Source organism: Anolis carolinensis, chromosome 4 (assembly GCF_035594765.1).
Source record: "Anolis carolinensis isolate JA03-04 chromosome 4, rAnoCar3.1.pri, whole genome shotgun sequence".
NCBI classification, from domain to species: domain Eukaryota; kingdom Metazoa; phylum Chordata; class Lepidosauria; order Squamata; family Dactyloidae; genus Anolis; species Anolis carolinensis.
The window spans coordinates 179811377-179837658 of record NC_085844.1 but is presented as its reverse complement, the minus strand read 5'-3'; the positions used below and the strand labels follow the sequence as shown (position 1 = coordinate 179837658).

At 39.0% G+C, this 26282-nt stretch overlaps 1 protein-coding gene across 1 annotated transcript in view; it reads right to left on the bottom strand.

Annotated features, from left to right (window-relative positions):
- Positions 1-26282, bottom strand: part of bend5 (BEN domain containing 5) — a 1240673-nt gene that overhangs the window by 126975 nt on the left and 1087416 nt on the right. The window contains exons 10-11 of the mRNA XM_062979625.1: positions 17201-17353; positions 176-335 (exon numbers count right to left, since the gene is read on the bottom strand). Of these exons, the coding sequence (XP_062835695.1) occupies positions 176-335; positions 17201-17353 (313 nt within the window). The remainder of the gene's footprint in view (positions 1-175; positions 336-17200; positions 17354-26282) is intronic.

Genomic DNA, 26282 nt, shown 5'->3' with positions numbered 1-26282 from the left:
ACGACAACGAACAATCTGTAGCGGAAAAGAGGAACCATGCGCTTCCTACAATAGCATGCTTTACATTAGGTTTCAAATTGTATTTACTACATTATGTTGTTTTTAAAAAATGAGTTTGATTACCTTAGTCTCTATGATCTTGAAAAAGCAAAGGAGTATAATTCTTAAAGGATACATGCTTCCTCTGTATATGGGACTGTAGAAGTTCCTCCAACTATGTAACTGTAGAAAGAAACTTCCAGGGTGTAGCAATAAGAAGTATCATCCAGTAAACCACCAAGGAAGCGGCGTCCCGTGCCTGCCTTAACAGCATCTTGGTTGAAGGAGGTACTTGACTGTGAGGAAGAAGATGAGAAAGACATTTCTGTCAGGAGACCAAAAAAAACAAAAAAACACCTGGCAACTTCATATTGAGTGTTCCACAAATGGATGCTCTGCATTTCTTTCCTGTATAGCATTTTGAAATAGTTATCTGCAATAATTAAGTATTATTTATTCTATTTTCAAAAATGACATAGTTGTTATAACTACATAAGAAACTTCACTCAGTAGCTTGTCCTTACTTTTATAGTTACACAGATGTGGCTTCACTAATTAGTGGAGGAGAAATATCATCTGGTTCAATACTAGTTCTGCTACTGCTTCATGCTCAGCTGTGGGTGTTGAGGCAAAAATGAAGCTTTGTACCACAGTAGCTTGTAACATTGTTGTTGTTGTTTTTGTTGTTGTTGCTGTTGTTGTTGTCATCCTTTTTTTATAAAAAAAACCCCTAAAATAACAGTCCCTGCTTTTTTAGAGGAAAGTTAGTTTCTTTTTTACAACTGTAATGATAACTGTGCTCTACTCGTATTGAGCCTCAGTAATACAACAGTTATTCATTACTTTTAAAAATTAACTTTCCAAACTCTGTCCCTGTCATGCTTGATGATGGGATCTAGGATGAACACTGAAGGTTGATCCCTACTCATCTGATATCTTTATATGTTACCTTTCATGAACAACTGAAGCACACCAAGTTATTAGTTTATTAGTTTATTAGTTTTAAACTTGCCAATTCATTGGCAAGTTTAAAACTAATTTGTCTATATCTCTTCTTCATCTAATTACATTCTGTTTCTGATAAAGCAGCTGTATTCATAAGACTTCAAATGGTGCTGTATCTGAGAGTTTCTCTAACTGGGCAAATAACATTTGGAGGAAGGGGAATTTTTATTGGAAACAAAGACCATGGGGAAAGTCTACCTCTCACCCTAACCCTGCAGCCCTGATTCAATACCTCTTCTTTTCCAGCTTCTAATAGCAAAATCTTTAAGAAATAGTATATACAGTTAGGTCATTTGTTTAGGCTGTGAAATCTCGATCCAGGGAGGGAACTCAGCCAAACACCAACAGTCTAACTGAAGCAAAATCTTATTTACATTCAGAATATTTAAGGAGATATTTGATGGGAAGTGTGATAAAGTATGCATGGCAAAATGGTAGACATGCATATAACCTTGTTACATGTTTGTGTCTGACTCTGACATGATCTTATTTAGGTTACCTGAGATAATCTCTCAGCATTATCCCTTCATCATCATCATTGTAGGATATGTGTGTCACTTTTTGTATTTTAAGCATTCCTTATTGGATAGGGGGAGTAAATGGCTTTAGGAAATGGTTGTTCTTTTGTATTTCTATATCTTTAATTGGTATTTTATTGTTTGTAGTTTTGTGACTTTGACAGCTAGTTTGGACACTCTCCAGTAGAAAGTCAGAATATAAATATTTTAAGCATGGACACAAAGCCGACATTGATTTTGTAAAGATTACTGAGATAAAACTTGTCAAATGCTTTAACATTCAAAAGCATGCTATAAATGCCTCATGCTAATGAAATATAATGAGAATATATGCCAAGAAAGAATGTTCAAGGTATGTCTCAGCTCAGAGATGGCTTAAATGGATTGGTTTCACTGAGGTTTGTTATATATCATTGCATTTATCCCTACCCCAGTGCTACCATACTCTTCTTGACCTCATCTCTCTGTCTTAATCTGCACATACAGCTTTATAATTTGTTGGGAGAGAGCCAGGGGACAACTTTATTTCATGACAGGAGTGCTGTTATCAGCTACAACAGTGGTTCTCAACTTGGGGTCCCCAGATGTTTTAGGCCTACAACTCCCAGAAATCCCAGCCAGTTTACCAGCTATTAGGATTTCTGGGGGTTGACGGCTAAAAACATCTGGGGTCCCCAGGTTGAGAACCACTGAGCTACAACATCAATTTGGAGTGGATCTGAGCAAACCAATACATTTATTTATTATTATTATTTATTTACAGCATTTATATTCCGACCTTCTCACCCCGAAGGGGACTCAGGGCAGATCACATTACACATATAGGCAAACATTCAATGCCTTTTTAACATAGAACAAAGACAAACAAACATAGGCTCCGAGCGGGCCTCGAACTCATGACCTCCTGGTCAGAGTGATTCATTGCAGTTAATTGCAGCTGGCTTGCTCTCCCGCCTGGGCCACAGCCCGGGCCCATTTCACAGTGGGCTGCCAAGTGGTCTCCATGCTGCTCGAATGGGGCAGAGGTAAAAGGCCCCTGACCAAGATAGTGGTGTAGCGAGTTCGCTCACCATTTTGCAGACAAAGTCGCTCAGATTCGTTCCGACTTAGACACCGGCCTTGATGCATTGCCAGGTGAGGTAACCGAGGCATCTGTCTGTTCGATCTTGTGGGATTCGTTTCAGCTTGTGCAGCCTGATGATGTGGACAAGATTCTTGGAGCGGTGAGGGCGACCACCTGTGCCCTTGACCCTTGCCCATCTTGGCTCTTAAAACAAGCCAGTGGAGGGCTAGTTGATTGGTTTGTGAGAATAATCAATGCCTCTTTGGAGCAGGGCATATTTCCATCTGGCCTAAACCAAGCTGTGGTGAGGCCTGTTTTGAAGAAAGCCTCCTTGGATCTGGCTAACCTCAGTAACTACAGACCAATCTCTAACCTTCCATTCTTGGGCAAGGTCTTGGAGCGGGTGGTTGCTTCCCAGCTCCAGGGATTCTTGGAAGATACGGATTTTCTGGACCAATCGCAGTCTGGTTTCAGACCTGGCTACAGTACCGAGACGGCTTTGGTCGCCTTGGTGGATGACCTACGCAGGGAACTAGACAGGGGGAGTGTGACCCTGCTGGTTCTCTTGGACATTTCAGCGGCTTTCGATACCATCGACCATGGTATCCTTCTGGGATGGCTCTCTGGGATGGGCCTTGGGGGCACTGCACTCCAGTGGCTCCAGTCCTTCCTAGAGGGCCATTCCCAGTTGGTGAAGCTGGGGGACACCTGCTCGGACCCCTGGCCATTGACCTGTGGGGTCCCGCAAGGTTCCATTTTGTCCCCCATGCTTTTCAACATCTACATGAAACCTCTGGGTGAGGTCATCCGGAGTTTTGGAGTGCGGTGCCATCTCTACGCGGATGACACCCAACTCTACTACTCCTTTCCACCTAATTCCAAGGAAGCCCCTCGGATACTGGACCAGTGTCTGGCCGCTGTATTGGACTGGATGAGGGCGAACAAGCTGAGGCTCAATCCTGACAAGACAGAGGTCCTCCAGGTCAGTCGCACGTCTGATCGGGGTATTGGGTGGCAACCTGTGCTTGACGGGATCGCACTCCCCCTGAAGGTGCAGGTCCGCAGCTTGGGGGTCCTCCTGGACTCTGCGCTGACACTTGAGGCCCAGGTGTCGGCCGTGGCTGGGAGGGCCTTTGCACAACTAAAACTTGTGCGCCAGCTGCGACCATACCTCGAGAAGTCAGATCTGACCATGGTGGTCCATGCCTTAGTTACCTCTAGACTGGATTACTGCAATGCGTTCTATGTGGGGCTGCCTTTGAAGACGGCTCGGAAACTACAACTAGTACAACGATCGGCAGCCAGGTTTCTAAATGGGGCAGATTACAGGGCGCGCTCAACGCCGCTGTTTAAAGAGCTCCACTGACTGCCATTTATTTTCCGAGCCCAATTCAAGGTGCAGGTTATCACCTACAAAGCCCTTAACGGTTTGGGACCCACCTACCTTCGAGACCGCATTTCCCCCTATGAACGGCCTTTCGCTCGTCGGGGGAGGCCCTCCTCTCGCTTCCACCAACTTCGCAGTTGCGGTTGGTGGGGACGAGGGAGAGGGCCTTCTCCGCCGTGGCCCCCCGGCTGTGGAACTCGCTCCCCAGGGAGATTAGGCAGGCCCCTACCCTACTTTCCTTCAGGAAGAGCCTGAAAACTTGGCTATTCCAGAAGGCCTTCGATGACTGATCCTTGTGGGATCATGTTATTTAACTATTAAGCAGTAGACCCTCTGGATTGTTTTTAGGATTTATTCAGCACTTTAAGTATTACACCTGCTGTATAATTATCCCTCCCTGATAACTTGATATTGCTTTGCACCTTGGCCTGGATCTTTTGACCCAAATCGGGATTTTAATATTATTGTGTATATTGACTTTTATGACTGTTTTTAATCATGTTGAAGTTTTACTGCTCGGTTTAATGTTTTATCTGATTTGTGCTGTCGTGTCTGGGCATGGCCCCATGTAAGCCGCCCCGAGTCCCTCCGGGGAGATGGGGCGGGATATAAGAATAAAATTATTATTATTATTATTATTATTATTATTATTATTATTATTATTATTATCACTACTGGATAGCACTGTGCAAATGCAGTGGTGGCAGAGAAGAATGATTTCTTTGCAACCATCACTGCTATGGAGCAGGTTTTCCAATGAGCTCTAGCCTGTGTTTGAACTCGCTTCAAGACTTTCACCATCACTGCTTTAGTCTCTTTTCCATTCCTTTCATTGCCATCAATTCGCTACTGAACCTTCATGTTGTGGAAGAAAATGCTTATGAGTGACCATGCCCACAACCCTGTTCATTTTCTCATTCCAGAGAACAGCCACAGTTTGGCATGGTTTGTCTGTCAAGGCAACAGGGTATTCCCATCAATATCCATTTAGATCCATAAACCTCCTGGGATGGATCCTCTTAATATGCCATATGTCACTTACAGGATGCCAGCCATCATTCAATGAATCTACTTGAACCCCAGTCATAAAAAAGGAAGTTTTTTCCCCAAGCTGGATGGAAGCATCCTTGGACACTTTTCTCCCAAAACGGGAGCCTTTTCGGGAGCTCCATTGGAGCCAGCACACTTCTGCCCAATTTGGGTCACACTTCTCCTGTGTGATGGGGGTAGCAGCAAACAGGGCAATAGAGTCACCCGTTGCACCTACCGTTTCACCACGCTTACTGGCGAAATGGCACCAGTGGGGGAGGGGGGTCTCCGTGTGTTATAAGGTCATATTTCTGCTATGCTACAGCAATAGAGGATCTTCAGCTATCTGTGTATTTTAATTTTTACTATTATTAAAACAGAGCAGATTTTCTGTACAATATCTAACCCTTCATTTTTGCATCCCACCTTCCCAAGGAAGAGTTCTGTCACAAAGTCAGAAATGAATTTCTTTCCTGCTGTGAGAATGTAACAGCAACCAAGCAGAGTGATTCTCTGCCTTGACTGCAGGTGAGCTACTGACAAAGCAATAAAATACTTCCCATGCCCATCCACAACCCCCTGAAGCCAGCTGTCTTTTCAGGCTAGAACATATGCTCATTCACTCCATGCAATACCCTGGCTGCCAGGAATCAGAACCTGAGAAAATGTGGATATGAAAGTAACTTGGGAAATAAAAAAAAAGACACACCACAAAAAAATTCTGACAGTTGCAACTAGGACTTAAGAAATAACAGATACCTTTTAATTCATGGCAACCCTTGATAAATGGAATATGCAAGGAGGGTGTTTAGAATTATCTGGTTTTTTAACATTCAATAAATTTTCAGCATTATCCTTTAAAAAAATATTTGCCAGTTAATTAGAAATACATTATCCTACCAACGAAGATGTTGTTTTCCTGAAGTTTTATGATACTAACTTTCCCACCAGTTTGTAATTATCCTAAAACAGCCTTTGTAGTACAGAAAGTACTTATAGAGATATTGAGAATGCTCATTAAAATTTACACTGACAATGCCAAAGTATGTCCCAACATTAAAGAGCATTCTTTGGACCTCATGTAGGAAAATTTGTTTGCATTAATATACACATTTGTAATTTTACACACAAAAAAACATTTTATTCAAGAAAGCGGGTTGCGGGGGGCTGCACAAAATAATAATTATACAAAAAACGGCTGGTAGTTTGCTTGGGACTTACTTCTTAACTGGCTTTGTGTGTGCAAACAGCTAATTAAGTAGTTTTGCAATTGCCCTCTTCATGTAGGGGCAGAGGTGATGTTACAGCATATAGCTATCATTTGCAAAACAGTAGCCAGTAGCGTAACTTTTGTATCATTGTCTCATCTCCAGTGTGCATCAGGACATTTATTTATTTATTTATTTAAAACATTTATAGTCCACCCTTCTCACCCCAAAGGGGACTCAGGGCGGAGCATAACATACATATGGCAAGCATTCCATGCCAGGACATAAAGTATTTATAAATATACACAACTATTAAAACATTTAAAAACATTAAACATTAAAAACGGTTATATCTACTTTAAAATCAGCTGTTTAAACTAACTCAGGACACTATGCTGGCTCCAGTCAGTGGAGTAGGTTTCATTCCTTGATGCACACCCAGTCTTTGGCTAGGAAACACTGGAGGACAATAAGACTAGCCCCATAGTAAACATGACTTTATGAAGAAAACATATTTTCCACACACACAATGGCCATAATCCTACATCACAGCCTACACTATGTAACTTTATAAATCCATAGTTATGCTGAAGCAATGCAACAAAACACTATTACTGAATTGTGCAGGTGTACATTTGAGCACATACCAAAATACTCTAATGCATCTTTTTATATGAACACAAGGCATTTAAAAATATTTTTGTTTTAATATGGTCATTTCTTTAAGTTATTTTTCTAAACTAATTATTATTGGTTTTCAGTTCATATACTTTGTTTTACTTCAAGTTGCAAGGTTCCCTGAGTCCCAGTTGGAATGAAGGTTTGATACAAATTAAAAATGTACATAAGTAAACATTTGGTGTAAAAAAGATTCTTATTCATATTGGATTCTACAACTACTGTATAATCCTTTGGTAGATCCATTCCTAGAACCATTGAAATGAATACCTTCTGACAGAAATGATCATAGAATCACACTGGAGGACCTAGACATTTACGAAAGAGGTATCATTTCTTGTAATTTTCTAAACCCTTCAGCATGACTCTAAGATAATTTCCAGGAGAAGCACACCATAAATCATCTGCATAACCTACAGGGGACATATTTTTGTAGGATGTATGTAAATGAAATCATGATAATAAATCCCATGGTTCTCCATGATACAGATTGTATTGAGTTGTGGAAAATAGGACACTGGAAGCAGGCATCAAAATCAGGTATCCTAAGACTAAACAGTAAAATATTTGTTGCCTCTTCAAAATCTGCTATGAAGGGCACTGAAATCATCTAAAGGAGGCACAATAAATCAGAACACTCTGAAATATGAAAGCCTGAGTCTATTATGGTGAACAAAACGATGCACTCAGAAGTGTCTCCATTACTTTTTAAGCCAGAGAAGTGACACAATTTTCTACAAGGCCTCCAACCATTTCCAACATTTTTTTCTATTTCCTTGGCCTGATGCCTTCTCCCCAGATGGGCACATTAAGGTTGGTAGGAATCTTCATGTGATTGCTGCTCAGCTATGCTGGAGTCAAGAGATTTAACAATCTGTACTGTGGTAGTACAGCATGGGACAGTTCCTTCATTGATATCTCTCATGGATTCTTGGGTTATTTGTCTCCTTTTGCTATGTCTTATACTAACTTGTAGGCTTGTCCGATCGATGGAAAAAATGTTTCAATTCTCGTTTCTAAAGTAGGGGGTGCCGGCTCTTCGATGTAGAAATTATTTCTAAATGTTTCACCCAAAATTTTCGGATATTTCCGAAAATTCGTAATGTTTCTAAAATGTTTCTAAAATGGCGGACACGCATGCGCAATCGCCAAAAAACAGGAAACTGGGGGGGACTTTTCTGGGGGTCTCCTGCCCTCATTTCTTGAGCTATTCTCATCAAATTTGGTACAGTGGGAGAACACATTCCACACTCTTTGCTCAACAAATTACAGAATGTTTCCTGTCTCCTATGATTTTTGGCGAATTTTCATAACTTTTTATAATACACTATTTTTCAATATTTGAAGAAACCTGTTCCTGGTTTGAAAGTCTTATTTCCTGTTCAATTGGGTTCTTATCACTGTAAAAGTCCCTCTTCTACTTGTGTAGACTTTGGATTAGAAATGCAGCACACACCAAGCAATGCCTTGACAGGATTGGCAACGTCCTTTGGAAACTATAAATTGCCTTTGAACCTTTTGATCAATGGTGCCACTGGCTGACCTTGTGATTGCAAAAATGAAACTCTGGCTGAGGACTTTGGATTAGAAATGCAGCACACACCAAGCAATGCCTTGACAGGATTGGCAACGTCCTTTGGAAACTATAAATTGCCTTTGAACCTTTTGATCAATGGTGCCACTGGCTGACCTTGTGATTGCAGAAATGAAACTCTGGCTGAGGACTTTGGATTAGAAATGCAGCACATGCCAAGCAATGCCTTGACAGGATTGGCAACGTCCTTTGGAAACTATAAATTGCCTTTGAACCTTTTGATCAATGGTGCCACTGGCTGACCTTGTGATTGCAGAAATGAAACTCTGGCTGAGGACTTTGGATTAGAAATGCAGCACACGCCAAGCAATGCCTTGACAGGATTGGCAACGTCCTTTGGAAACTATAAATTGCTGTGGACCCTCTATTGAATCAAATCAATGTCTGACTTTGTGATTGCAGAAATAAAACTCAGCCCAAGGCTTGGGAATAGAAATGGAGCGTGAGGGAAGCAATGCCTTGGCAGGAGTGCCCACGTCCTTTGGAAACTATAAATTGCTGTGGACCCTCTATTGAATCAAATCAATGTCTGACTTTGTGATTGCAGAAATAAAACTCAGCCCAAGGCTTGGGAATAGAAATGGAGCGTGAGGGAAGCAATGCCTTGGCGGGAAGTTCAGCGCTTACAGGGAAGCAGACGTGCTGCTTAGAAAACTATAATTTTCAAGCTCCCTCCTTTTAAGGCTTGGAAAGAAAGGCTTATGGGGTGATTGCTTTATTCCAAAAAAAGGAAAAATAGAAAGGCAAAAGGTCTACCTCAGGAGAAGGAACCAACCCAAAGCTCAGCACTAGCAGGGAGGGACGCAGACTCCTTTGGAAAAAAAATTCCCAACATCCACAGCAAGGACTCTGCCCCAAGCCAATTTCCCCCCAACACAATATCTAAGCAGCAACAACCCTCTACCCCCAGTCACTTTGCCCTCTCAGCTTCATGGCACGCGCGAACCACCCTCTCTCCTAGTTATCCCAACCCAGAATGGCTTGGCTCCGTGCGGAGGCGATTTAGCCCCCACCTTTTTTAGCCATCGTGGAAGACACTGATTGGCAGGGAGTGGGAGTGGGATCGTATTACATTGCCAGTTGCGCCCACGGAAAACGTTTCAATACTCGTGTCAAAAAACGGGAACAATACGAAATAATTACGGTAGGAGAATTTTTACGAACATATGGACAACCCTATTAACTAGATCAGGCATGGGCAAACTTCAGCTTTCCAGGTGTTTTGGACTACAACTCTCACAATTCCTAACAGCTTACTGTAGTCCAAAACACCTGGAGGGCCCAAGTTTGCCCATGCCTGAACTAGATGCTACCCTGCAGGAAGGTAAAAAAGTTCAAGTAACCTGGACCTTTCTTGAAGTTTTAGGATTAATAGAGTGTGTATGTTTATAAACCAATGAGAAACTTCCATACCTTTCATGTTAACTTTCAGGATGGGCTGGTTTATTTTTATTGGGCCATCAAAAAGAAAATTAAAAAAAAACAAAGACAGGAATAATCAAAAGCTTTGGCTATAGACAGGAATTGTAAGCAATGGAAAATAAAAATAACTTCATCCAATTCTCTTGTATAAATAACACTACTGAGATATGTTCTGATTCTGAAAACTCCATTCCAAATAAACAGAACAACAAGCAGGTCCCTTCTAGTGTCTTTTATAACTTTTACTGGTATGTTTTTTTCAGGACAGAAATTGCTTAGAAAATTGGTTTCATCTCTAAACACATGGGATTTCGTCCCTCTAGGCCTTTTAAACAATGAATGTATACACAAAATGGCAAGAAGAAAATAGGAAAATACAGTTGTGTGGATATTTCTTCCTTTCTTTTATTTTTTGGGGCTACAAATTAATTTGAAGACAACCCTGTGGGTAACATGACTAGATTCGCTTAGCATCATGTGACAAATCGGTTTAATTTAGCAAGGAATATCCAGAGGGCCATTGTTCCTGAACAACCAGCATCTGCACATTAAGACACATAGCGTTTACTACTTGTTTTCTTCTTTCACCAAAACAATTGCCCATGGGATCCAAAATCTCTACACCATGTTCAGTGAAAAAGAATGCCCCACAAAAGTAGTTGTAGCAATAATAGTAGTAGTAATACTATAGCTTCATTTACATAAAGGGCAACGGGGTGATTTTTATTACATTGAGGGATTTCTAGTAAGAAATGTCCAAAGAAGATCTATTTATCTGATTTGTAAGGAAAATACAGCAGATTCATTGTGGCATGGGGGATATAGCTAGTTATAATCTGAATGACAGAAGAAATGAAGAAATTTCACCACCTAATTCCATTTCTGTGTACAAATTTGTTATGCCATGAGTTTTCTTAGTTGAAAACAGGTGTGGTCAAGAATGACCCTCCAGCTGTTTTTGGATTACAACTCCCAAAATTCGGGGAAAAAAGGTTATGCCAGGGATTGGGTTGAGATTATGTTATACATTGATTATCAACAGGTTCTTGGGCTTTAATCCTATGAGCAATGGCTCATTACTGACAGGTAATGGTTTCCCAGCATTTCTTCCAAAACCCACCCAGAAATGCCATAAATCAGGGTTTCTCAAACTTTTTAAGTTGAGGACCACACTACCTCAGTGTTGGGGGGCTGGACTATACTTTGAACAAAACATGAACAGATTTCTATGTACACTGCCCATATCTTATTTGTTGTGCAAAAAGAAATGGAAGGACAATACAATATTTAAAATAAAGAACATTATAAACAGAATAAACTTACCAGTATTTCAATGGAAAGCCTGCTTTCGGCTGATGAGATAGTCACATTAATTAAGATTGTTGTTGTTGTGTGTGCTTTTAAGTTGTTTCAGGGTCTAATGTTTAGGGCAGGGGACAGATAAATGACCTTGGAGGGCCACATCTGACCCATGGGCCTTAGTTTGGAGACCTGTGCCATAGATGTTTGATAAGAACTTAGGTACATGTTAGAGCTAGAAAGTGCAGAAGTCACAAAATAGAGATCTTTTGGTGACCAACTCTAAGACACATGTACCCAGACACAAAACACTGGAAGCCGATTGTGGTACGGTGGTGGAGCTTTGGAAAGATCAACTGTACTGAGCACCTTTCCCACATTGAACTGTTAGGAAAGCCACAGAAATGGTGCATGCTAGACAAAGTAGCCATATAACAACCCACAATGGTTAACATAAAAATGCCACCATATGACCAACAATCCAGTGACTATATTTCACATCTAATACTTGCAAAAATAATTTACAAATACAGTAGAGTCTCACTTACCCAAGCTAAACGGGCCAGCAGAAGCTTGGATAAGCGAATATCATGGATAATAAGCAGGGATTAAGGAAAAGCCTATTAAACATCAAATTAGGTTATGATTTTACAAATTAAGCACCAAAGGATCATGTTATATAACAAATTTGACAGAAAAAGTAGTTCAATACACAGTAATGCTATGTTGTAATTACGGTATTTACAAATTTAGCACCAAAATATCACGATATATTGAAAATATTGACTAAAAAAATGGCTTGGATAATCCAGAACCTTGGATAAGCAAGGCTTGGATAAGTGAGACTCTACTGTACAATAGATATAATCCACTGTCCAGCACAGTCTAAATACACTTTTTTCCTTCTCTTACAAGTGAACGATCTTGGGTCTTCGATATTTAAATTGCCAAACATTAAAGATCATGTAGCAAAGTTGAGAATTGTGTGGCACTCCAAATGTACCTGAAATACAACTCCCATCAACCTTAGTCAGCAATAATCAATGATGAGGAATGCTGGGAGTTGCAGTTTAATAACAGTAAGAGGACTATATGATCCCCAACCATGGAGTAATGCCTCGATCAAGGCATCTCAGTTTCTACAGCTACAAAAATGAAGCCATCTCTGACTGACTGCATCAGTTTGTTTTCGATGTCAAAACAACAACAACAACATTTTATTGCTCCCATTATAAAGAGTATAATTAGCCATCCAAGCTCATTGGTTCTTGAAGTGCTCAGTTGCCTTTAAGGACTAAGTAAAGGAAGAGATTCTAGCAAAACAACACATTCTAAATCAAGCTCTACCCTTTACATTACCAATAGCATCAATGCACTTGATAATCACATCAACGGCACACACAAAAATGATGCATCAGGAGACATCTAATGATTGTCCATGCAGACTAATTAGACAGATAGAATGAAATAATTTATTAAACCAGTGTAGGCTAGTGAAAAGCTCCCAGTTATAACACCTTTCTTCAGACAGCATGCAGAAAAACCTAATCCAGAGATTGTAAACCTGGGCCTTCTGGATATTATTGAATTTTAACTTCCAGTATAGGTGCAAGCTGTACAACTGGATAGAGTGAAGCAGGCACTACAGGGACTAAATTTGGATATAATGACAATGTAGAATAATGTTAGTTATATAACATACTATATTGTATTTGTACTTCTATTGAGCAGAAGAGACATTTATGGTATCCACACACATGCACATGCCAAAATTGCTTGACTGGCATTATGCTTTGTGCATGATGACTTGGATGTCTCAGGCAGCAAAATGTTTAGGATATCCCTATTCCTGATTTCTGGCTATTGGCTATGATAGCCTGGGGCTGATGGGAAGTTGATGTTTCCCTGCATTTAACCTACAGAGAGGGAAGTTCTGTCCAAGTTATTACACATATCACAAAGCACTTCAGTTTTGTATTCTCACTGCCACATCACATATCTGAGTATAATTATTTACTTAACTACAATAATGGTCTTAGTTGTTATTTTGTTTTACTTTAAAAATTATAAGCAGCGGGGGGAAGAGAATGAGAGAAAGAATGAGAGAGAGAGTGTGTTGATGGACTAAAAGGAGGTGGGGTTAGCCTTTAAGTGGAATCCTGAACTGATCAGATTTTATCCCTGTCAAAAGATATCAGTCAATGAAATCAACAAGAGAACCATCCAGGATTTAACAAACAACTGCAAAATCCAACTGTGTGGAAGAAGCAGACAATGCACTCATAGACAGAACATTTATTTTTCAAAAACAATTTGTGTGAGTACAGAGGTTGAAAAATGTACCACTGTCTTTATATGAATCACGATTGGGCTGCAGAGGCAACCAAATCAGACACAAGAGGTGAAACATAACTTTTGTACAACTGGACTTTCAGTCACAAACAGAATTAAGTATCTCATGCAAAAAACACAACTCACAATATGATAATGTTAGTTTTCCAAGTCAATTAAAACACTTTTCAAATGATCATCCTAAGGTAAAGGCCACAATCAGCCTGATGCTTCAATCACTCAACGTGCTGAAGAAATTCCTTTTGAGTCCACACTCGCTACTGGTGCTTTCCATTTTGTAGAAAATGCATTATTTGTGCAGACAAGAAGCCTGCATTCAACAAACATGATCATTATTAATGGAATATGAGTTTTGGATATCAAAGGGGATTCCTTATATATGTTGAAAGCTGGTGGAAAAAAAGAGAGAAATGAAAATAAAAAGAAGGATAAAAAGAAAGAAACTGCATTTTATTTCTTTCAGTGACTTGGTCCCTTGTAAACCAATCAAGCTTGACAGATACTTTAAGCAGAGTAATCTTTTCAATGATACTGTCAATGGATAATATAATGGAACATTGTCTTGATACTGAGTGAAGACATGGAGCTAGTCAATTACGGACAACACTTCAAGCAGCCGCCAGCTTTCATTTGAAACAATTCTAGGGAAGTATTCTAATCCTTACAAATGGCTGCCACTACATACAACATAAATGAGACCTCCTGAAGCTTCAGGAAAATAATTAGTTACAATAGTGGCCCTTTCCCACACTTCTCAGATGCCGGCACGATAGCATTAACAATGGAGTTTTTGGTTCTTCTGCAGCATTTGTTGCCTGCTGTGTATTTATATACACATCTTTCTAATTGTCACTGCTTTGTTCCTTATACCCACAAAAGCTTATATTGAGAGTGCCATAGCTGCACATATCTTCAACAAAGAAATCGTAGCAGCCCAGACAACTGTATTCACCCGCTGTTCCTTCCACTATGGCGGAAAACACCAAGGCTTGTTTATAGAAGAAAAATTGATCACAGTATTGTACAGGCTTTGACACACTGAGGGAGTCTGGCACCGAGTCAGATCTAGATACAAACAGGAAGATCTCTAATGTGTCAGGAAATGCACACAATTTAGTTCGTATAGCCACATTATATTACCATTTCACTAACAAAATAAGGAAATTCACCACTAATGTCTAATGGATAAGTAATAAGGTTTATCTCATATCCTACAGGACCATGATTTCAAAGGCGATTTGATGATGAACACAAATCTACCTGTCAAACATTCCTGATTATCCCAAATACAAAACTTAGCTAACTAGTATTGATTCCTTAACATATAATTCATTAACACTTTTTGCACATACACAAAGAAAACAGCAACAGAAGAGGTATACACAATATATCAAATAGGATAATCACATTAAGGAGAGCCTAGGAAAGGGGATAGTTTTAAACATTTTCTAAAAAATTAATGTGAGCTGCTGGCTATTCCTGTGGATGAACCAGAAAGTCTGGTTATTGCTTTGTGAAAGACTACTTTGCTCAACAATAGCAGGCATTCAGCTCTTGTTCCAAGTGAATTCCTCTCATGTATAAGGTGATACCTTAGAATTGCTGACTTGGTATGAGAAGCAGTGAGCCAGCAGTTCCCAGAATAATCTCCAAAACATTGGCTGCCCGCATGCACTGCAGCTTGCCAATTGGCCCTGGATGTGACTCTGCCAATGAGAATCAGGGAGGAAGTGTTTACTTGTTTGCTGACATCTTTGTAAAAGTTTTCCTCTCTTCAAAAAGGCCAAGGTGACTAGTAAATGAATCTCTCCTTCTCAGAGAGAAAAGCTTAGTTTATCTTTTATCAAATGAGGCAATAACTAATGCCATGAATTAACAATTCAAACTTGTTAAAGAGACTGCCTTAATGAGTCAGAGTTGTGATCAGGAGCAGCCATAGATCCAACAGTGACCTAGGTAAGAGGTTTTGGCACCAAATTCAAGTTGTTCAATTTTGAATATTTTCTACTTCTTTGTATTTATAGCATTGAACAACTTTAATGCATTATTTTGCAAGAGAGATTTATCTTGTCATGAAGGATAATAAATGTAATGCATGGAGCTGATCACAATCACTCATAGTTTGTGGAATGGATATACATTTCCCTGATAATAAAATAATAATGACAAGCAATGAATGTCAATGGTTGTCAATTTACATATGAAGATGAACTGTCCATGCAAGATCAAGATCACTCCTGATATTTGATAAGGGAAGCCTGATTGCTTGATACACACTCAATGCTTGGAGGGTTGGTCACCTGGGAAGATCTTGAAACCTAGAACTGCTTTCAGTTGTCATATTAGGTTCACCATATTTTGTGGAACTAAGTATGTAAGCATGTCAATAAAGACCATCTTAGTTTTCTCATCTGTACTGTTTTCCAAAGTAATTTTTATTAAGTGAAACCACTGGATAAATAAATATCTGTATTACTCTTTCATGTGGCAAAAAGAAACATTTGGAGTTGTTCTGTCTTTTAGTATGCAATCACAGTGTTGTTTGCAAATTATTTCTTTCTCTGGTGACCCTTTAGCTTTCCCTAGGCTTTCAGACTCTCCAAAGATGGGTGATTGCGATGTTTGTGGTGACTGAAATAATGTATCGTTAAATATGACTCAACAGCTGGAACATCCATTGGTGGTATATTATGCCTTTTTCAAACTACTAGAAAAATAAAGGACTGGAGGGCAAGATATAAGAAGAAAATGTGATTTCAGTAGGGAGATTAGTCTACTAATATTGTCAAAAGGTAATACAGACAAGTCCATAAAGAAAAAGAACACAAACTCTTGCATCCAAAGTTTCAAAGTATATGCCTAACATATGTGTCACTAGAACTGACCAAAAGCCCATCCTGTCCAGCATATGGTTTCAAAACTAATTACATTCCATCATGCTTGTGCTTGAATTTTGCTATTGGCAATGGAAACCAGCATGTTGCAGTGGTTTGTATGTTCAATTAGATCTCTGGGAGACTAGTATTCAAATATCCCATTCAGCTTTGGAGATCCACTAGGTGACCTTGGACCTTAAGCATTGCCTTAAAGCAGTGGTTGTCAACCTGCGGGTCCCCAGATGTTTTGGCCTTCAACTCCCAGAAATCCTAACAGCTGGTAAACTGGCTGGGATTTCTGGGAGTTGCAGGCCAAAACACCTGGGGACCCACAGGTTGACAACCACTGCCTTAAAGGAAGGCAAACTTCCTTTGATGAAATCTTATCAAGAAATCCCTGGGAGAGAGTCATCTTATGTAAGAGCTGACTTGATGTCATAAGGAAACCAGGTCATGGAAGTATACTTTGCCCTGAAATGGTGGGATGCAGTCCTCCACCATTTGGACCATGAGCTGCCATACTGAAAGAGTATTCACTTCAGTGAACAGTAGTAGCCTGAACATAGCTGGCTTAGCCAAGGATATTAGTTTACAGAGGAGTTGCCACAAGTTGCTTGAAAACCATAGGTTGTAATTGCCATGGTTTGAAAGAATTGTATGAACAGGCACTATTTAGCAATATGAAAAACATTTACAAGGGGGAAAATACAATAAAAGAAGTCTTGCTTACAAAGGAGAAGTCTTCAGCATTCTGGCAGAGTAATTTGGGAAAAATAGCCTGTCTCTGAAATCTTCCTTCATCTTCAAAGATGTTTCCATACATAAATCCATTCATCATAGTGGAGTGAGCATGGATGTCAATATAGAATTCCAGGGTATGTCTCTGTGGAGAAAATACAAACATGCACCACATAAATTGAAAATTCGTTTCACGGGAAAATCTTACTATAAAAGCAACAATGTCATCCTTGAAAATCAAAGTGTACAGCAATAGGAACTACTGTGCCAGAATAAAGATGGTGTGCCACTTAGGGTGCTTTCCAAAGTGACACATGAAAACCTAAAACTGACACTTCTATGCAGATGTTTCTTTGAGATGTTGTTCACACATCTCATGCCACTCAGGAATAAAAATCTGCCAGTCAACCATATGAAATTTTAGGATTTACTTTAGGTTAAGACATCTATGCACCAGAGAAAGAGAAGCATTCAGTTAGCATTTCTCTGAGAAGCACATTAATGTAGTAAAGTTCACTTTATTGGATTCCTCCATGCCAACCTATTACAAATTTAATTATTGCAACCATCTATTCTTCAGAATGTTTCCCCTGCCCCCCCCAAATAATAAATCCTGACTAATTTCTTTCAGATATGTATTCATACATCTGTTCCCTCACACAAGTAAAACTTGTAGAAATTTCTCTCACCATGATGACATTTCCTTGTACAAAAAATTGCTTTAGAAATGTATAAATATTGTAACAGAGACAATGTTTCTGATAACCTTGGGAAATCATGTTGTCACAACATACTTTTTTTTAAAGAATACATTGCAATGATACCAGTCTTAGAGAAAATGGAATAGAAGAGTGAATTAAAATCAACAAACTCAAATGAGCAACTTGCTTGTCAAATAAAAGTTTAAAAAAAATCAAGCATTGATCCCTAATAGTTGAGGGGATTTTCTAAAAGACCTTAGCTGTATTCTTAAAGCTTAGACACTTGTCAAATATGCCCCATGGCTCATGGTTTCCATATTAATGGGATCAGGAATCCACTCTTGTTTTAAGCTTGAGCTTTAAAGGATTCAGTACCTTGGATAGTTCCTGTAAAGTTTAAATCAGTGCTTTCAAAACTTTGGGCCTCTAGATTTTTCCCCCAAATTCTAGAGTATTGGTCAAACTGACTAGGACTTCTGAAAATTGAAGTGCAAAACATTGGGAGGATCAAAATTTGGGGAGCACTGGTTTAAACAAAAAACAAACAAACAGATAAACTACCTTACTGTCTTAGGGAAGCCCCCACAGACCACATGCATAACAAGCAAGGGATAAGGTATATTGTTGCATGTAAGATAAGAAAAATATATTCAGTGAAATAAATCAGGAAAAAAATATAAGCATAGAACTTATTGATAGCCTTCTAGTATTTCCTTGCCAATTCACATCTTTGACAGACAGTTTCCCTCAACTGGGCATGCTGTGAAGCAACATAACTTAAAGTGTTGTCACTGGAAATCCAAGAGCATCTTCTTTTCTTTTTCCTTAGTTGCAGCTTGGCACTGTGTGGTTGCACCCTGCATGGCAAACAACTATGGCAGTAACCCCAGTGTAGTATTGTAGTTTCCAGGTAACAAAACAAGAGCTGGAGTGAAAATTCTTTATAGAAATTTTTCCCAAGAGGTGTATTGGGGAGGTGGTCAAGGTTTTACAAAAACATAATCTGCTCATCTTCTTGCTACCATCCATTTTGTGGCTTATGTGGGAATAATTGCGTTACTGGGTTTACTGAGTGTTAATGGGTATCTTTTTTATTCCTAAAAGACAGCACTTGGAATGGGGGTTTTTTGAACTCCAAAAATAGTAATTTAAAGCTCTGTAAGAAGAAAGCAGACAGTGCCAGTGGGCAGCAGCATCACTCATTTTGGTTTTATGACAATATCCAATTATTCTTCTGAAGCATTATGGGTAAAAAAGAAACAACACCTAGGCTAAGAACTCTGCAGCTCTTAAGTTGATTCCACACATTACTTCTGCCTTTTCAGAAATGACTCCCTAAATTTGTATCTCATGAAAAAGACAGTGAAGGTTTTGGAGAGGACATTCAGCATATTCAATAGACTAATTTAAGAATGGGCCCTTATTCGGTAGTATAAAATTTCCAATTCCATATCTACCAGTATGCACATTGGCTATTTAAAATCACATTTTAACATTTTCACATTTAAAAATGCATAAAACAATCAGGAGGCACAAAAGCATTTATTTATTTACTTAAATTTGTAGCCTGTCTTATCCCAAAAGCTCAGTCAAACATCCATTCCCTCAGTTACACTTCCACATCTCCTTTGAGCACTTGAATACCTCCTAGGTTGTGGCCAGAACTCAATTAGAGCAGTGGAAATGGACCAATTACCAAATAATCCTTAGACATTCTTCTAGTTTCTTAGTCACCCAACCCCCTCAGTAAAATGCTTGAGTTTGTGCTAGTAAATTACTTCTGAGAGGTACAGTTGCCAAGCAGTAGTGCCTGTTAGGAGAACAGAAGTCTCAGTATTATACACATTCCTTTTTCTGAGTCACACTTGATATTTATATAAAAAGGAAATATCCATCCCATTGACACACTCTGCAATTCATCCATTGTTAATATAGCACAAATATTCCCACCAGAAAGATGCTCTTTGTCTGGAATAACAAAGGTGTTCTACCGGCCTTATAATGACCAACGGCAACAGAGTTACTCTGCTATTACATTTTATCTTTTAACTTCATATTGCTGGTATTCATTGTGTCACAGGGTATGACTACCCTGTTTTCCTGAAAATAAGACATCCCCAAAAAATAAGACCTAGTAGAGGTTTTGCTGAATTGCTAAATATAACGCCTCCCCTGAAAGTAAGACCTAGCAAAGCTTTTGTTTGGAAGCATGCCCGGCACCCGCCAAACCACCATAGCATGCAGGATTGGTAAATGTACATACCAGTTGTATATCGAAATAATGGTAGTAACAAGAAATTCTTGACAGGAGTCACAGTTTGTCTGGTTTAGTTATGTTGGTTTGTGATGACAACTACTGTATAGTATCGAATAAATGTTCATTTTTTGTTCAACAATAAATGTGAATTCTTCTTTATGGAAAAATAAGGTATCCCCTGAAAATAAGACCTAGCGCATCTTTGGGAGTAAAAAATAATATAAGACACTGTCTTATTTTTGGGGAAACACGGTATGAAGGTCTATTTTGGAGCTTGACACCACAGTTAAATTAAGGCATATAAAGTATTTCTCAAAGATAATGTACTGACTTTATACACAACTCATTTGTTGTGGGTTGACTTGATACACAAGAAATATTTCCAGAGTTGAGGAAACTTGTGATACAGAAGGAAATAAATGTTATAACAGTATTTCTCAAAATGGAAAAACAAGATCTCAGTAAATTTTGCCTCATACTGAAGTTAAACCTAGATACTCATCTCTAGCACATAGACATTCATAGAAGGAAAGAAGTGATACATGTCTAACCAATTTGGCTCTATCCCCAACAAATGACAAACAATAATACTGAGTACTGAAGGCATGGAGAATAATAAAACAGGTTGATTTATAAAGAGAAAAATGATTTGTCAGATATTATGAGTCATTGGTGGAACTACTCCAAGAAATACTGTAATGGTATTAGTCATGTTCCTTACTTCACAGAAGGTCTTTTGATCCAGTGGAGGCTTCCATTAGTGGAAGAAAGGATGATATTTCTGCTGATTTCCGGTTCCTTTTAATCTCCATGGGAACAAAGGAAATGGCCACAGATATATTGGACAGACATGCCCTCCTTCCCTACTTCTGAAGGTCACAGTCCAAAAGATATAGGTGAATAGTAAGGATGAACAATTACTATGCAGATGGTTTTTCCAGAAGAAATTTGGCTACTCGCATTTCTGTCTTACTATCTTTCCATAATGAAGGGTTCCTGGCAAGAGATGGATAACTAGACACAGAGGTGACCAGAATCTGTTTGCTTGGCATCTTCCACATAATCAGGATTTAGTTTGAATCCTTCATGGGAGGGAGGCAGTTTTTCAGAGGACAAAGGCACAATAGCATCATGGGAAAAATAAGGGTAAGCATTAAGGAATGTCTCATGGTTCTGTCCTGGAGGGAGTGTTATTCAACATCTTTATAAATCTTTTTGAAGACATAAAGGAAATCAAGACATCAAATGATTCTCAATTCGGATAATTGGCATATAAAAAACATGGATGAGCGAAGATTTAAATTCATATTCCATATAGCAAACTGGAAGAAAGGACAAGTCCCCCATAACAATTGTAAAGATTGGAGGGGTAACTGGAGGGTTAGCTAAAAAAAAACTTCAGAAGACAGAAACAAAATTCAAAATGACCTTGAGAGACTGAAAAATAGGACTCAAGCAACAAAATATAGTAACTACATTGTAGTATCACTTTTGTAGTATTGACATTTAGGCAGGGGGAAAAACAAAGATGGGGCGACAATTGTTCTGACAGCAGTAGATATAAAAAGGAATTAAGTGATCTTCATTACCCCACACTGCTAAACATGATTAAGCAACATGATGTGCTAGCAAAAAAAAATCCTAATGTAATTCTAGACTGCATCAACAGAAGTATAATGGAAGTAACAGTATCACTCTGATTTGCTTTTGTCAAACTTCATGTGGAGCACTGAGTTCAGTCCTGGGCACCATAGTTTGAGGAGAATATAAACAAACATTAAAGTATCAAATGATAGAGATGATAAAGGATGGATTCCAGTTCTATGAAGAATGGTTGAGGGAGCTGCAGATGTTTATACTGCAAAAGATCATACTGTGTTGAGAGATGGGCCATCTTCAAACATTGGAAAGGGTTGCGTTAGTTATTTTTTTGCTTTTTCAGTCAGTGGGATGCAACACAATAAATTCAATTTATAAGAAAAAAGATGTGATTAAACTTCTAATGGTAAGAACTGTTTGGCAGTAGAATAGACTCTTGGAAGATGGTGGACTTTTCCTGGTTAGGAAGGAAAAGGAGAGTGCACTCCATTTGTAAGCTCACTGCTGTGAGCAGTGGTACAGGCCATTTACTTCTTCATCTAACAAAAAGCCAACTGATAATTTGTCTACTCCAAAGTCATCCCCCTGTCCCAAGTATGTTGGCTTCTGGAAAAGAGAAGTATGAAAGAGACATTATTTATAGGCTTGTGCATTTCAGCTAAACCTCAATCCGTTTCTGCTGGTTGGATACTGGTAGACCCCATATCTGTTTTCATGAGTGGGTAGCTGGATAGCCATTTTCTGTCTGTATCTTTCCATTCCTGGGAGTCTTTCTTTTTTCCTTCAAGGGAGCCTGGGTGTCAGCAACAGGGTTAAGAAAGCACCCTAAAAGCTATTTCTACTCTATAGGAAAGATGTTTCAGGCAGGCATGCACTTTCTCTCCCTGCAACTACTAGTGATAGTAGTTTTCAGAGAATGAAGATTTTCTTTATGATTGCTGAGATTAATAATAATAATTATTATCTTTTAGAAGTATTTGAAGCAGAGGAAGGGAAGGAGAAAAAAAGCTAAAAGGGTGACTTCTCCCAAACCCCCAAATGCACATGCACACGCCACCCACCTGTCCCCGCATGTCCCCAACTTCCAGTCAGTCCCACTAAATGAAATGAATCAAGAAATTAAAGGAAAATAAAGGAAAATCAAAAAGATTAAACTGTGGTGCCACATGGTCCCGCTATGGACAGGAATTTGTGATGGCTGGGACCTTGCCCGTATGGACACCTGAACAAACTGAAGCAGCCAGATTGTCTGAAGGAAATGGCTAAAAACAAATCCGGGCTCAAGCCTAATTATTTGCTTCCTTTCTGTATTTCTATTTCTTCCATTCAATGACTTTGGAAGATCATTAATTAAGGGATCCAAGGAGGGAAAGCCAAACTAATGCTTGTATGCTCAAAGCTGGTATCTCAGTGCAATTATAATTCTTAAACACAGAGAGATTTTTTTTAAAAAAAATCAATAAAAGCTGTAAAACACAAATGGATAAATGTGTATTTAACCCCAAACATGATTTATTGGAAGAGAAAGAAATGGAGAAAAAGGTACCCCAGTCAACTGGCTGTCATTTCAGTGTGGATTTTATTAATTCCTTGCCATAACTATGAGCTCAGAAAAATATTAAATAGCTTGTTTGATTCAGATATTCACAAAAGAGGAATGGAATTATAATTCCTGCTTCTCTTTCCTGAGTGTTTAATGCATCAAATTTGCACTATAGCCTTAAACTCCCATGCATCCTTTAAAATATTATTATAGTGTGCCGAAGCCATGGTTGTACAAAATGAGATTTCTGAACTCTGCCAAGACTATACTATATTGCCTACCATTGTCACTAAACAGCTTCCATGTATTTGCAAATATGAAATTCAGATCAACAGAATAAGCCTGCCCAACTCAATCAGGATTTTTTTTCTACTTGAATTAAAAATATAAAGTACGTAACAGGAAATGCTACATGGAACATTATATGCCATGCTGTCTTGTTGGCTATTGGGATTAGAAATACAGTAAGTGTTTTACATGGTTCTGGGTTACAAGAGAAATAACATATAATCAATTGCATTTAAATGAACCCCTGGTAATTTTATAAAAAATAAATGCTTAGGAAGCTGCCATTTTGAGATAAATGTTGGATATTTCATTGCTTAGAGAATCATTGCTTTCCCTCACAATGTTCAAATATATATTATTTACCCTTGTAAGTGTCCTTGATTTGTCTGTCTTTTGTAAAAACTTCCCTTCCATACCATGTTTGAAGGCAATATAAGCAATGTCACTCAAAACTACAAAGAAATGTATTGTCCATAGGTCAAGGTATGATATTTACACCATCACATCACAGTGGTTTTAGTTTTTTCTCTCTTTTATTTTGAGAAGTTTTCAAATATTGCCTGCATGAATAACTAGTCCAGAATCCTATGAGTAGCATGCATGTTCATGTTTCCCCCTTCTGGAAGGGGCTGCAAGAAGATTTTGTTTATAGTTTTTAGTTCTACATCCAAAACTTTTTCCCCCTGAAGATCTCAAGCTCAGTGACACTGCTGTTATAGGAGAGTGGGAAGAAGGGTAGCACTGGGAGCAGAGGACTCTCAATTCCCCTGCATGAGAGGAGCAGAAGAACGACATGCCTGTTGTTCTTCCAGACTTTGTAGCAAAGTTCCAAAAAGTGCATCCCTACTGTGTAGTCAGCACCTTCCCTTCCTCTCTCCCACTTTCAGCTAATAGCCACACCTACGACCTTTTCACACGGCCATGCTGTTGTGCCGACAATTGCCGGCGAAAGGGAAGGCATGTGGGGTGGCCTGCAGCACCCTTTCCCTCCCCTCATCAGATGGCAGAAATGGTGACAAATGCGTTGCCCTGCTGTCTTTTCTGCCATCACATGGCAAAAAGGGGAGGAAAGTGCAGGTAGCTACATCAAAGCTACCCAAACTACACTTTCTTCCATACAGTGGAACAGAAAGCATCTTTTGGTGCTTCTCCTCCACTTTGGGAGGAATGTGGGCAGGGCCTCCCATGCATTGTGTGATGGCGCACAGCAGGCCCTGTCGTTGTCACACTTAAAAGCAACAACATTGGGCAAAATGTCCCATGTGTAGAGGTTCTTGGCTCTTTTTGGATTAACAGCAGCCACATGAGGATAGGTGGGTGGAGGAATGCATAGAGTTATGTGTGCAGAGATACGCTACTCCATGTATCTAATAAAGTAACTGAGTCCTAATGTTTTAACTAACAAATTTCCTGCTGTGGGGGGGGGGGGGGGGCTTTGTCTTGATTCATCAATGTCCCTGAGTCATTTATAATATTTAATTTGACTTTAAGTAACATAAGTACATCCTATGATATCCTGGGGTTTATACACAGAATTCTCAGTCTCTCTGGCTGACAGTTCTAAATGCCACATCTATACATATAAATGAGTAACGGTGCCCCCCCCCCCCGCCACTAAACAACAAAAGTACAAACCCCAGAACCTAGAAATTTGGCAGCACAATCCACCATCCTTGCCCCTAGGTTCCGACAACAAAAAGAAAAGAAAAATAAAGTCCTAATTAGAGGGGGAGGAATAATTGTTTTTAGCCAATTGCTGCCAGTTAGAAGGCTAAGCTCCACCCACATGGTCTCCTAACAACCCACTCAGCCCAGGGGACAGGCAGAGTTAGGCCTCACTTAGGGCTCTTCCACAATTCCTATAAAATACATATTATCAGATTTTAACTAGATTATATGGCAGTGTAGACTCAAGGCCCTTCCACACAGCTATATAACCCATTTAGAATCTTATATTATCTGCTTGGAACTGGATAATCTTGACTCCACACTACCATATAATCCACTTCAGTGTGCATTTTATCCAGCTGTGTAAAAAGGGCCTCATATAATGCAGTTCTTAGCAGATAATATAAGATTATAAATATACAGTACAGTCTCAGTTATCCAACATAAACAGGCCGGCAGAACGTTGGATAAGTGAATATGTTGGATAATAAGAAAGGATTCAGGAAAAGCCAATTAAACATCAAATTAGGTAATCATTATACAAATTAAGCACCAAAACATCATGTTATACAACAAATTTGACAGAAAAAGTAGTTCCATGCGCAGCAATGCTATGTAGTAATTACTGTATTTACAAATTTACCACCAAAATATCACAATGAATTTAAGACACTGACTACAAAAACATTGATTACTAAAAGGCAGACTGCGTTGGATAATCCAGAACATTGGATAAGCAAATGTTGGATAAGTGAGATTCTACCATAATATGAAATAATTACTGTGGTAGAATAATACAGAACAATATAATCTCTAAAACCAAGACAGTAAATAAAGACCAACACTCTGAAAGCAGGGAAATTGGGAATTCCACAAAGGCAACAATCGGGGCCAGCTAACAGCCAAGAAAGGATTATTCCAGAAAGGAAGCTGAGAAGGGAGTGAAGCAGTGTGTATTACCAAAGTCATTATTATTACTATCGTTACTATTATTATTATTATTATTATTATTATTATT